General features: G+C 43.2%; 1 protein-coding gene across 1 annotated transcript in view; it reads right to left on the bottom strand.

Moving 5' to 3' along the window:
- Nucleotides 1-14,452, bottom strand: part of CPPED1 (calcineurin like phosphoesterase domain containing 1) — a 100,076-nt gene that overhangs the window by 28,217 nt on the left and 57,407 nt on the right. The window contains exon 3 of the mRNA XM_038540321.1: nt 5,006-5,428. Within this exon, the coding sequence (XP_038396249.1) occupies nt 5,006-5,428 (423 nt within the window). The remainder of the gene's footprint in view (nt 1-5,005; nt 5,429-14,452) is intronic.

Raw genomic sequence — 14,452 nt, 5'->3', positions numbered from 1 at the left:
TGCCTGCTGCTCTGTGATGTGTGGCCTTACCCCTCCCACCCACACACATCACCCCTGCACTCCCTCTGCAAGCTCTGTCTTATAACCATGTGCTACCTGTACTCTTATTTACTGAATATTTTTCACTGACTTGAAGAGCTTGTTATATTTTTTCTAACGTGTTAAAAATAAACACCCAAGTATTAGATTTTAAGCGCTTTCATGTCACCTCCCACACCCCCCCCCATCACATCATGGGCCTCCAAAGGAATGGGCCTCATCCAGGTGTGCCCCCTACCGAGGAGCCTGAGGTAGCTGCCACACTGCAGTCACCAGAAGCACGCTGGGGTTAGATACATGCACAGTGTGGACACGGCCTCGAGGGAGGGCAGGGTGTCATGTGCTAAGAGGAAGAGTTCTCTAAGCTAAGGGTGGGAAAAGTATATGGCCTGCACCCCGCACCCGCTTCCGTAAATAGAGTTTTGCTGGAACACAGCCATCCTGTTTGCTTACGTATGTCTGCTCCCACCTATAAAGCAGAGCTCAGCAGTCTATAGAGAGCACAGCCCAAAATGTTTGCTGTGGGACCCTTTGCAGAAACAGTTTACCAACAGTTGCTCTAAGTCATACATATCCCATCCAAAAGTCAGCTGGCAAACACCAATCCAGAGGTGATACGGACATTACTTATGATTCTGATAAGTATGTGAATCAAGTCTAATTCCACTCCACTTAACCAATATTTATTTATTGATGGGGCTACTACATGACAAGTCTTGGTGACGGGCTGCGCTTACAGAGGCAAACAAAGCTGGGACTCCATTTCTTGGAGGAAGCAGGATATGAACAAAAAATTTCAATGTAACTCAGTAAGACATTAGAGGAGGATCTGATGTTTTATTTGTCCTATAATATGGATCCTGGAAAACTGACCTCTTTTGTTCTTTTAAATGTTGAAATTCTAAAACTGTAACCATGGGCTAAGATCTCTTTCTCCCCATTTTTTTTAAGCATAAATAATAGAGATGAAACTCTTTCTGTGAAATTACTCATTAACTTTTGCAGGAAAGATCAACTTCTGGAAGTTTTTGTAATTGCCAAATTCTCTCTGGGCCCCTGACTACCCAGTTCTCATCTCTATGCTGAGAATGGAAAAAGGCAAAGGTATGGAGACATCAAGGGAGACGGGGTCAGTGAAAGAGCCAGACTTTTGTTTTTTCAGACTGAGTTTTTAAATTGGAATCCATATTAACTGGGTCACATATGAACCTTTTGCTGAAAAAGGCACAAGGGACAGACAGTGGCCGGGCTCAGCCACGATTTCATTATCTACTATCTGTCTTTGCAACTCAACTAGGTATCAGGTGAATTAAGGGGAGAACCAATTTCTACATCCTCTGGATGTGATGACACTGATTATCCTTGGGCAGAGCAAAGGAAGATCAATAATAAGAGGTACTGCTTCGCATCTGTGCACCTGTCCTGCCCTGATAACTATTTATGTTCACTGGCCACTGACGCCTTTGTAGCACACAAAGAAGGTTTTTCACTGAGCTTCACAAGTGGATACAGAATGCTACCGTTTCTAGGGAAACCTGACTGGGGAAGCTCTTAGGCTTCAGTTCACAAAATGCGTCCCCATACACACAGTGGCCCATTTGTACAGTAATACCCCTCCTCCTCATTTACCTCATCCCATCTGAAAAATTAATGCAACAATGAGAGATGATTGTTGATGCTCGTTATTAAATCATTTATTCATCCCACACAATGATTCAGAATTATTCATTAAGCTTGCTGGAAGGAAGCTGGGTTTTACCTCCATGGTGGTTTGAGGAGGGATGTGCTCTTTAAAAGGATATTTTATAACAACACAATTATCATAATTAAAAGCTACCCTGATATTCTGATGAGCTTTTGACATATTTTTGAGTACTGGCATTTTAACACAAGGAGATAAATGAGACTGGAACAGTACTAGGGAATAATATTGCTGTGGGGGAAAAGCTGGAGGCAGCGTTATACAGCAGCATCACCCCCAATTTTATCATGGTCCTTAAGTTAATGAATTCTTACAAAATGTCACTTGAACTTCTGGCTTTCCCATATGAATCCAAGAATTACATTCTGTGACCCGAGCAATCTTCTGCGTTATTGAGTCCTAAGTGCATACATTCCGCGTGAAAGCCTACCTAACTATGCTTCCAACCAAGCAGGTCACCTGCCACAAGCTGGGTCCATACATGGCCTGGATCTCTTTCCAATGTTGCCTTTGGTTTGTTCTGTGTCTGACAGGCCATAAAGCAAAGGTCCTGGTTTGGTAAGCCACTAAAACTGACAGGTGACAGCAGGAAGGGCTCCATCTCTCTGCTTTTGCCTGGTTAAGCAGACTTAGGTGAAGATCCTAAGGCCAAGGGCCAAGAGAATCCTTCTCATGTGTGAAGGTGCATGATGGGTATAGTGGGGGGACCATATGGGAAGAGAGAATTTGACTGCTATGTGAACCTGGAAAGGTAACACATGGATCAGGGTGGAGGCACACAGTTACTTTACCCAAGAACGAAGGGCTTGGATGCTGTGGGATGTATGCTTGGCTCTTGGGACATACCCAGGGAAAAGCTTGGCCCAGGAGCAACGTGAGAGTGTGAACCTGGTCTGCTCTGTACCCAGCATCCAGTGGACAAATAAAAGGGCCATGTCAGTCCTTCACTCACTCCACAAATACTGATCAAGCACTAATTATGAGCTAAGACCCGAGCCAGGCATTCTGAATGCAGAGATGACCGCAGCAGCATCCCCACACTCAAGGAACTGAATCTAGTGGACAGTGGAGACAAGTCAGCACATACAAGTCCTCAGGGATCGAGGAAAGCTGAGGAAGAACCCAGGTGGGGCTGGGAGCACCTCATACAGAAGGTAACAAAGTTGAGTAGCCAGCCAGGTGAAATGGAAGAGGCAGAGACCATAGGGAAGAGGTGGAGCTGGCCTTGTCCTGGGGGTGAGGGACCCTAGAAGGAGGGGTTTTGTGGAGCTGCTATGATCCAGATGGTAGCCTCAAGAAGTGGACAGTCTGATGAGATATTAAAGGCTCTAGCACCACTAGTGGATTCTGGGCAAGGAGGCCCTACTGGAGATGGCTCTGTCAGAGTTCCGGAGCCTGACGCCACTGAGAGTGGAAGAAGACTACTCGCTGCTCTGCTCTGCCTCATGCTGAGCAAGCGAGCTTCTGCTGATAACTTGGCTTCCCATGTTGCTCTGCCTACGGGAAGAGATTGTGCCGCTGGGGCTTAGGGAAGGGATTCAGTCTTGTTCTACATCAATCAATTGGCATTCTGGGGGAGATATCCATCTGTGAGCTGGGGCAACGGGAGCCCACCTCCAAGACACAGACTGGCTCTGAGTGTGCTGATAAATCCTTCCTTGCAGGGCTGCGGGCCCGATGGCGGGGAGGTGGCTGGCGTATCCTGAATCCAACACTGGGTTCCTGGTGGGCGGGCAGCAGGCTTCCCTCGAGGCTGCCCCATTAGAGCTGTGGGCTCTCTCTGTTAAGTGTCTACAGGTCTCAATATCTGGGGGTGCCTGTGGGCCACATGTATTCCTCCTACAATGGGAAACCCAGAACCACATGCCACTCAAGAATGTGGCTGACAGGAGAGGAGAACAAAGAGCAGTCACAGGGACGGCATTTGCATCATTTAACATTTGATATGAAAGGAATCATTTCCCTGGCATTAAATGTTCTCTCTGGCATTATTCTCTGTTACAAAATAGTCTCCATGGTGGTGCTGATGCCATCTTGACACTTCATTTCCTTGTCATCAAAATGGTTTTCTGCACCAACTCGAGCATGGCATGAAATTTCAAAGACCTCAATAGAAGTTTTCCAACTTCATCTCCATGGAACAGTTGGAAAATGTCTCCAATTATGCAAGCTTTTTGTAAAATGTCTCAAAAATACAGAAGGGCCTATTGTACATTTCACAAGTAAATGCGAACACATTTAATGCTCAAAGATGAAAAGAAGAGTGTCAAGACTTTTTTTTTTTTTTTTTTTTTTTAAACAAATGCTTGCTACTGGGTCAGGACACCACCTCCCTCTCTCTACCCCCTAACAAACAAATGGATGTATTTAAATGTTAGATGCATTTGATGAAGTACAGTCTGGAAAGATCTGAAAGGAGGCATTAAAATCAAAACAAGAGACACAACAGTTGTCAGAACTGGAATCCTGCCAAATCTCTGGCCACACAGGGAATTGGCTTAGAACTACCCTTTTCTCATGAGAGCAACGCTACAGGTGCTGCCAGGAGAGACGGATGTGTGCAGGCCAGGATGCCATCAGAGTGCTTCATGTTACATGTGTATGTGTGTGTGCACACACGTGTCAAATATGTGATTAGCTAATAATTTACAGCAGGTTAAATCAGACTAAATACATTTCTCTTCCCTGGTTCTAGAGAAGAATTCACTCCTCTTTCTGGGGAACCTAATGAGGAAGCCCCAGGACTTGCCAGGATTAATTTAACCCTGGTAGGAAGCCCGGCTCTTAAAAAGCATCTGCCATTGGGCAAGTCCCTGCTTCCCAAGAATATGAGAAAAGATGCCCCTGGCATCACTCCTTCTCCCAGGGTTGTGACAGCCACACTCAGACCCCTTTTCCCCCCAATAACTGTGTACCCACAGGACCCTGTCCTCAGCTGCCAGCAACTGTCACAGTTTCATTACTTGGTAGGCCAAGGGCTACTGTAATGGTTTACAGATCCTCTCTCCTTTGATCCTCACAATCCCTCTATGAGATAGCTCCTTCTGCTACTCCACAGTGAGGGTGAAAGGGCTAGGCAGTATACAGCCACTGAAAGGGCTGTGAAGCCACACGGCTAGTGAGGGGTGAGTTGGGGTCAAAACCTGGTTCTCTCCAGAGCCCCATCCTCTTCCCTCCCTTGCTAGGCTGCAGGGAGGCAGAAGGATCTGGAAGCTTTCTCTCTAGATGGCCCTCCTAGCCAGCCATGAGGGTCCCCAGAGGTACCTGCTCCAGCGAGTTTGTTGGCTATCTCCTTCCGCACGGACTTGGTGAGGTTGAAGTAGTCATCGTCCTCATCGATGCTCCGCAGGAACAATGGGATGTGCTGGAAGACAATGGCATGCTGGCACTTGTGCTGCCCCACGATGCTCAGCTGCTGATCCAGCCATTGGTCCTGTGCCTGCTTCAAAGCGGGGCACCGGGAAGCATCGTACCAGAACTGGGAGTTGAGGACGAGGCACAGGACACCCCCAACCCAGAAGCTGAAATAGTCGTCCCCCCAGGTCTGCTGGAACTCTGCCACAGTCTCAGGTGTGGGGGTGTTGCCCACGTCGTGGTTGCCGCTGACCAGCACCAGTGGGATGTCACTGTCCACCTGTGTGAGCACTCTCTGCAGGTCTGCTGTCTGCTCTTTCCGCCAAGGCATCCCTGCAAGAGTAAGGGTCACGTCTGAGATGGCTGTGGCTATTTATGGGTTTACTAACATCAGGTAAGAGAGCACAATCTAGAAGTACACTAAATCTGGCATGTGGAAACTGCAAACAGCAGCTGTGTGTTAAAAGCAAGTCAGTAAGTTAGGTGGGAACCTCTGTCCGCCCCCTCTTCCCTTAGAATGCACTGGAAATTCAGTGTCCCAAGTGGCCATCTGACCCAACATTGAGATTGGGTGATGATACGGAGTTATTCTAATATTAAATGTTAATGAGGCTTCATTTCTTCTATTCAGATAAAAAATGGGTCATAATGTGCGCCCCTATCGTGTGTGGACCCAGCTCTGAATACTAGTCTGAAACCAACTGCTATTTGAAGTTATTCTTACCATATCCGTGGTCTTGCACACTGCGTGAGCACCTCTATAAGAAAAATTCTTAGAATCCAAATGGCCACGTCAACTGGCACATGCATTTTGCCAAATCCCACTATCCCCTGCCCACACAGGGGAAGAGGTACTTTATATTCCACCACCGGTGTGTAAAAATGCAAGGGCTCAAAGTCTTCGCGTGTCTCCCTGTCCTAGCCCTCATCCCAGGCACACAAGATTATTCAGTATGGAGATGATGTATTTAAAACTTTAAAGAATGGGATTTGAAATGACCATTTCAACTCTAGATCATTTCAACTCCAGACCTGTTTTTTGTTGTCTTTGTTTTGCTTTGTTTTTTGAGCTACTCTGTGCTAATTTATTCAAAAAATATTGAGTACTGGCTATGTCTAAGGCACTGATTTAGTTACTGGGGCAAGCTGTGAGCCAAAGACACAAATCCTTCCCTCCCAACTGGGGAGTCAGATAACTGGGCCAGCAAATGATGGATGCACACGGTCCGTCTCAGATGCTAATGAAGCGTTGTTGAGAAAAGCAAGGTGGGGGGACATGACGATTCCTGTACCATGCTGGTCCAGAGGAACATGCTCAACATGGCGAAAAGGATGAGGGAGAAGAGCAGCCCAGCTTCCCGAGGGATGATGACAACTCACCTGAAACACCTTGCCAGAAACAGATGAAAATTATACCCAACAGTCCTCGTCCATCATGAATTTAAAAGGCAAAAAGGTCTTTATGGAGCAATTACAGCTAAGAAGGAAGACCTAATGCAGAGAGGAATTCAGCCTAGATGGTCATAAAATAGGTGGGTGTGAAGCTGGAGTAGAAGAACTAACACAGGAAAGAAATAGAGACAAGAGACATAACCATTTCGGAATTTATGACTACAAGAAATTAGCAGTGGCAAGATCTCTTTTATAGCCAAGTATATGCCCGTTTTTCTAAATATCCCATGTGAGCTTATAAAGAACATGCATTCTCTAAGTGTTGACTACAGAGCTCCTTGTATCTCCCCTCAATCAAACCTGTTCATGGTGTGATTCAAGCCTCCTGTGCCATTCATCACTCCTTGCTTTTGGCAGTGTCTGATTCTGAGAGCCTTGGTTAAACCTCCACTATAATTGTGAACTGATCCATTTCTCCTCGTAATTATGCTAAGTATCCTTTACTTTTAGCTCTGTTATTGCGTAAGAGGTCAGGATTTCCATATCTTACTGAAATAGCTTTATAATTCATTCTAAATAAAAAGAAGAGGTAGCTCTACATTGATGCAATAGAAAAATAATTAAAGTTATAAAGGTAAGACATGGAGGAAAAAGCACATGTAAATTTTTAAAAGGCTTATGCATATTCACATATTAAGGATAAAAGTTCTCCAAAGACACAAGGAGAACTATTAACTATGGTTAAACATGGCAAACAGTAGGGATGGACAGGGACTTCCACAATTCGGTTTTAACCCTTTATACACATAGTTTTTTTTTTTAAAGAAATTGTTTTCTTGGTTTTTGTTTTTTGTTTGTTTGGTTTTTTTTTTTTTTTTTTTTTTTTTAAGGGGCTTTTAGCCCCATAACCTTAAGGTTTCAATAAAATTCAGGAGAGGCCAGTCAGGCAGCTGCATTTCCAAGCAACCCCAATTTCTAGGATGAGTGGCATTTGCTTGGAGAAGGGTGTTAGTCAGTTGATCTCTGCAGAAGCTCCTGAGGGGAGAAGCAGGTCCCTCCTGGCACCAGGGACCAGGAAGCTCCTCCCTCGGTGGTGCTGGGCATTTGCCCACCTCTAATGTCTGCCTCCTCGCTGGTCTGGGCTGACCTTGGGGTTCCTGGTTTAAAGGGCCCATGACTGATATTGCTTCTTTAGCTGAACCGACACTGTTGGCATCTATGTTGACTTACATAATCCTCCCTAAGACTCCGCTCCCATGTCAACAAATAGGAAAGATGAATCCTTTATGGCCTTGAACATGATAAACCATTTCAAAGGAACTCCACAGACCAAGGCTAAATCACCACTACTTTCCTTAACCAGTTTTCTAAAAACCCCAACGTTGCCACTAATGTTCCCTTCTTTCCATTCATATTGACTTGGGGGATATTGTGATACTCGACAATAGCCAGTACTTACCTGGTACTTACTACGCGCAGGCACTGTTCTAAGAGCTGTACTCATATTAACTTGATTTGACAGCCAGTGGGGGTGTCAGGAATTGAACTCAGTGTTCCAGCTAAGACTGCTGCCTCTCATTACAGTGTCCTGGTCACAAACTAGGATCCTGGCTTCCTGCGTGACTTCTCTCGGCCATCCTGATCCACAGGACATGGGTTTATAATACACTGGGGTACACAGTGTTCCTCATTCCTTATATTCAAAGGGCATTCATCATGATGCTCTGATTGAGTCAGACACAAAGAATGTTCAATTAGCTAATGACCATATACAAAAAAGTACCTTCAAAGAACGGCTTACTCAAAACTTTGAAAAGGAGACCCTGTCTCCAAGCAATCTACAAGGAAGAGCTGTGACTTACACATGGAAATAGGATGTTTGTTTCCAAACTTTAGAGGGATCCTGCTTTAGGGGAAGTCACAACTAGCCCCCAATAACCTATTAAAAAAAGACATGACGCTCATCTTCTCTACACCCCCTTTGTCAAATATGAGCCTCTCTTGTGAGGCTTTTCCAGAACTTTCTATACCCCTCATGTAGAGGCATGGCGTGGAGGTGGAGTCTAGGACACCTGGGTTTGGTCCTTGGCTCTTGCCCCTCACAAGCCTTGTGGTATCGGTGAGTCACTTGGTTCCTGAGCCTTGGTCTCATCGTGTGTGAGAGGAGGATGATAGGCTCCATACCTCAGAGGGCAACTGTCAAGATTCATACCAAAATAATGATTTCTAGAGTTCAGTATGAACAGGAATGTAAAAATGTTAGCTGTCTCTTCCTTCCACCCCCACACCCGAATGTACTGAATTCTCCCTTTTTTGACCGGTGACTCAGAGTGTGCACATAGCAATCAATAAATCATTTCTGAAGGAAAGAAAACATTCCCCAGGGATATAAATAATTTTTAGGTAAGAATTTAAAAGTGAGCAAGTAACTTCTTGATTACAAAAAGCCAAGTTTAAGGAAAACATTGCATTTATTTTCAACACACTTTTGTTTGTGCAGATCAGAATTTCTTTAGCGTCAGAATATTGAATGCTTAGTATTATTAGCATAGCTAAGAGTACATTCTAGCACAGCTTCCTAAAGAAGTCATAAGATTACAGCAAAGGCCAAAGCCAAACCTTAACTAGCATCAGGAATAGAAAAAATGTTAACTTGGCCAAGGATATAGAACTTCCAAGAGTCCCTTATAGATCAAATGGGGCTTTCCACTTCACAGGAAGGATAGAAATAGAGGCACAGAAAGAAGAAACAAGACTTTTGTGAAGGAAGAAAAACTGCAAGAAATGACTCAGGAGAGAGGAAATTCCATTAAAATTTAAGGATTATTTATTCTAGTTCTGTGAAAAATGTTGGTATTTTTATATGGATTGCATTAAATCTGTAGATTGCTTTGAAGAGTGAACATTTTAACAATATTGGTTCTTCTGATCCATGAGCATGGAATATCTTTCCATTTGTTTGTGTGAACTTCACAGAACTAGAACAAATAAGCCTAAAACTTGTGTGGATTCATAAAATACCCTGCATAGCCAAAGCAATCTTGAGAAGTAAGAACAAAGCTGGAGGCATCAATCACAATCCCAGACTTCAAGTTTTATTACAGAGCTATAGTAATCAAAACAGTATGGAACTAGCACAAAAACAGACATAAGATTAATAGAACAGAAAACAAAACCCAGAAATAAACTCACACTTCTATGTTCAATTAATCTATGGCAAAGGAGGCAAGAATATGCAGTGAGGAAAAAGTCCCTTCAACAAATGGTGCTGGGAGAACTGGACAGCTACATGCAAAAGAATGAAACTGGACCACTTTCCTAAACAGTACATAAAAATAAACACCAAATGGATTAAAGACCTAAATGTGAGACTTGAAACCATAAAAATCCCAGAAGAGAACACAAGCAGTAATAGTTTTGACATTGGCCATAGAAGCATTTTTCTAGATATGTCTCCTGAGGCAAGTGAAACAGAAAGCAAAATTTAAAAAGGAAGTCATCAACAACAACAAAAAAAAGGCGACCTACTATGTGGGAAGAAGATATTTGCAAATGATAGATCTAATAAGGGGTTAAGATTAAAATTACATAAAGAACTTATACAACACCAAAAAACACTAAAAAATCCAATTCAAAATGAGCAGATAACCTGAACAGACATTCTTCCAAAGAACACATCCACATGGCCAACAAACACATGAAAAAAATGCTTGGTATCACGAATTATCAGGGAAATGAAAATCAAAACCACAAAGAGCTACCACCTCACATCTGTCGGAATGGCTCAAGTCAAAAAGACAAGAGATAACAAGTATTGGCAAGGATATGGAGAAAAAGAAACTCTCTTGCGCTGTTGGTAGGAATGCAAACTGTTGCAGCCACTCTGGAAAACAGTATGGAGGTTCCTCAAAAAATTAAAAATAGAAATACTACATGATCTAGTAATTCTACTACTGGGAATTCATCCAAAGGAATCTGAAATACTAATTCAAAAAGATATATGCACCGCTAGCTTTACTGTAGCATTATTTACAATAGCCAAGATATAAAAGCAACCTAAGTGTCCACCGACTGATGAATGGGTAAAGAAGATGTGGTATACATGCACTCACACACTCCCTCACTCACACATAATCACACACACACACACACACACATACACGAATATTACTGAGCCATAAAAAAGAATGAAATCTTGGCATTTGCAACAACATGGATAGGCCTGGAGGGTATTAGGCTAAGTGAAATTAATCAAACAATGAAAGACAAATACCATATGATTTCACCCACATGTGGAATTTAAGAAAACAAGTAAACAAAGGAAAAAGAGACAAGCAGAAAATCAGACTCTTAAATACAGAGAATTGGTGGTTGCTAAGGGGAGGCTGACAGGAAAAGCATGTAACAGATTAAAGGGATTATGAACACACTGTGATGAGTACTAAGAAATGTATAGAATTGTTGAATCACTATATTGTACACCTGAAACTAATTTAACATTGCATGTTAGCTATACTTGAATAAAAACCAAAAAGATGAGAAGAAGAGGACTGCTCTGGGCAGGTCTCCAAGGTGGAGGAAGGGCATCTGCCAAAAAGTGGGTACTGAGAGGACAAGGATCCCGAAGTCAGCACACACTTGACTGATGAGAAGAACTCTGGAAGGACAGATGGGGCAGTGTGGAAAGCTGTGATGTACTCAGAATACACATTTAAAAAAATTTTTAAATGTGAGGAGTTTAAAATAAAACCAGGAGGTAAAAAAATATTATAAAAAGATAATTACAAAATAGTTATGTATATCATTCGTTAACACTGAATTTTTAATAGTCCCCAGAGGACTGAGGACAAAGCAAAGATGTCTGTTCTTACTATTTCCATTCAGCATCACACTAGAAGTTGTGGCTAGTGCAGTAAGGCAAGAAAAAAGAAATAAGAAGCATACAGACAGGAAAAGAGAAAATAAAACTGCCTGTTCTCAGAAGACATGACTATCTCTGTAGAAAATCCCAAAGAATCTTTTTTTTTTTTTTTTTTTTTCAGTATCTAGACTAACAAGGGAGGATTGGCTTGGTTGCTGGATGCAAGGTCAATGTATAAAAATAAACTGTATTTCTATAGACTACAATGAAGAATTGGAAGTATAAAGATAATTTTTTTTTAAAGATAAATATTTGAAAGATACTTAGGGGGTAGAAACAATAGGAGTCCTTGTATTCGTTACAAGAAGGAGAGGAAGGACTCAAAAATAATTCTCGATGTCTCAACAGCTGGGAGATCAGTCATTCATTTACTTACAGGAAAAGACTGGGGAAGAAATAGGTTAGAGGTAAAAATCGAAAGCTCTGTTTCAATATAAAACTTGCCCTACTGATATAGATACAGGCAACAAAAGGAAAAAGCAGACAAATGGACTTCATGACAATTAAAAGCTTTTGTACATTGTAAGATGTGAGTATCAACCACAGGATAGGAGAAAATATTTGCAAATCATATATCAGGTAAGGCATTAATATCCACAATATATAAAGAACTCTTAAAATTCAACAACAGATTAGGGCTCCATCTTCTGAAGGGAAAATAACATGGTGCTTCACTTAGAGTACGTCTCAGCCAGAAGTGCAGGCAGACACCAAAAAACCTGAGTGCATACCTGCCAAGCACAAAACACCACGATAAACATATTTTGTTTTCCCTTTGGGGATTAAGGAGAACAGAAGCTGCTTCCAAGCTTCCAAGAGTATAACCTAGCTACAGAAAAAAACAAAAAACAAAAACAACAGAACAAGAAACAAACAGCAAACCCACATGTTTCTATTCCCCTTCAATCATCACCATCCTGGCCAGCAGAATGCAGTGACAGCAGAATTCCACCTGGAAACTACTGACGAAACCATCCACCTCTGAGACTTTCACATTTTCTTTCTCCGCGGAGGCTATCCAAATAACAGATGCTGTGAATAGACTTCAACAGTGTTATGAATCTATTTACTGTTTCAGTAAGATTTTCTTCTTTTTTTAACAAGCAAACCAACAAGGAAGGATGTTGCTTTAAGAAGACTTCTATCTTTCCTAGTCCCTGGAGGCACAAGAACTCAAATGAGAGCCGATGATAATACACTCAACCACTGTCAGGACAATTTAAATTAAATAGCGGGACAACCTTAGCAAGCACAGAACCTATCCAGTAATGTAACGGCTGTTTATTCAGGGGGATTTAGGGAGTACTTCCTGGCTGGACATGGGCTGCAGTGAACGGAACACAATCAGTCCAGCGTTGAGTAAGCACACGCTGAGCAGATACTTGCAAACCAAATTTTTTCCCCAGCCAAGGCTGGGGCAGGGGAGGCAGATGAATCGGTGTGTGCTGAGGAAGGACTTCCTGTGTGGAAGACGGCGGCTGTAGGTGCTCAGATCCCTTCACACCTGCACAGTCTTCTTGGCCTGCCCCTGACTCCCAGAGGCCTGCTCCGGCCTAGGATCTCACATGGCCTCAAGGCTGGGCTGTGCACTGAGCAGCGGTCTCCAGGAGCATCTTCTCTGCATGGTGAAGGTACCTGGTAGGTATGTATGGATTTGGTCTAATTTGGGATCAGATTAGTGTAGAAATGGCAGGGAAGACACTGGGACATGTACAAAACAGCCCCCTCTTGTTTCTCCTCTCCCTAATATCAGCAGTGGGTTCTCAGCTGGGCAACCTCAGAACTCTTGTTCCTCAGTCCAGGCTTTCTGAGAAGAAAAGAAGGTTCAGCAGCTTCTCCCTCCAGGTGCAATCCAACTTCTACACACTTACATACACACACCATCCCTCTGTCTCTAAAGTCTCTTTTCCTAAGAGAGCTGTAGCGAAACTTGAGTTAAGTGAAGGCAGGGCTTTTCATTTACTCTGTGAAGTTGCACCTGCTCTGGGCTAAAATGCTTCCTCCCAAATTCATATGTTGAAACCCTAATCCCCAATAACTGCATACAGTATACATACCCTTCCCAAGAGAGCTGACCCTTGGTCTTCCTCTCGAATTCTTTTCACCTACCCTTCCTGTATCACAGCAAAGGTAAGACCACGTTTCTTCTCCCCTGGTTATAGCTTACTGCCTACAATGGCCTCCAGGCCGGCCCCTGGCTCCTATGGGTGACCTGCGACCCGTCCTCACAGCCAGGTCAAGAGGTTTTCCAGCCAGGTCACCAGCCTGTCAAATTGCTCACCTCACCCAATCACAAACTACTCCAAGCTTCAGATACTTAACCTCATCTTCTTATACCCTGGCCCATCTGACCCTCCCGTCATCCCTGTGATGGTGCAATGGATGGATCTCCGTGTAGCATCTTATGTAAGAGACACATTTTGAAAACACCGCCCAATATAAAACTTGCTTGTTTCCAAAGTACTCCTGAAACAGAATGGTGGGTTATTTGCTTACTAGATGAAGTGTCCCGGACGTTTTGCAAGAGCATGAAAAATTTTGCATTTACTCATCACCAGCTTCACCAGCTCTAAAATGACACAATTCTTAACAAATGTTTAATTTGAAAGGATCTGTATTACTTCAAAGCTAAAACATAAAGAGGCTTTTCTTTCTTTCCTTTTTTTTTTTTTTTTTAAAGTATAATGCTATTTTGGATTCACATAGCATCAATCCATTGTTCTATTACCATGGTTTACAGATGAGCAAACCAGGGCTTACTGCAGCCAAAGGGAAGGGAATGGGGTGGGGGGCAGAGATGGGGACCCAGAGCCAGCCAAGCTGCATGGAACCCAGGGCTCAGCCATGGTGGGCTAGCCTGAGAACTGGCTCGTCTAGGGGGGTGGGGTTCATAGGATTCGGGGAATGAGGAGACAGGCATCCTAAACCTCACTCTGTGACCAACCAACTGTGCTCTTTTTTGGCAACAGTTATGAACATGCCTCTTGCTATCATGAATGAGTTACCGTCTGCCAGGGCACGAAAGAAGGAACTGCAACATGACC

Source organism: Canis lupus, chromosome 6, assembly GCF_011100685.1.
Source record: "Canis lupus familiaris isolate Mischka breed German Shepherd chromosome 6, alternate assembly UU_Cfam_GSD_1.0, whole genome shotgun sequence".
Lineage (NCBI taxonomy): Eukaryota > Metazoa > Chordata > Mammalia > Carnivora > Canidae > Canis > Canis lupus.
Note: the sequence above shows the minus strand (reverse complement) of the source record. Positions and strands in the feature narration are given on the sequence as shown.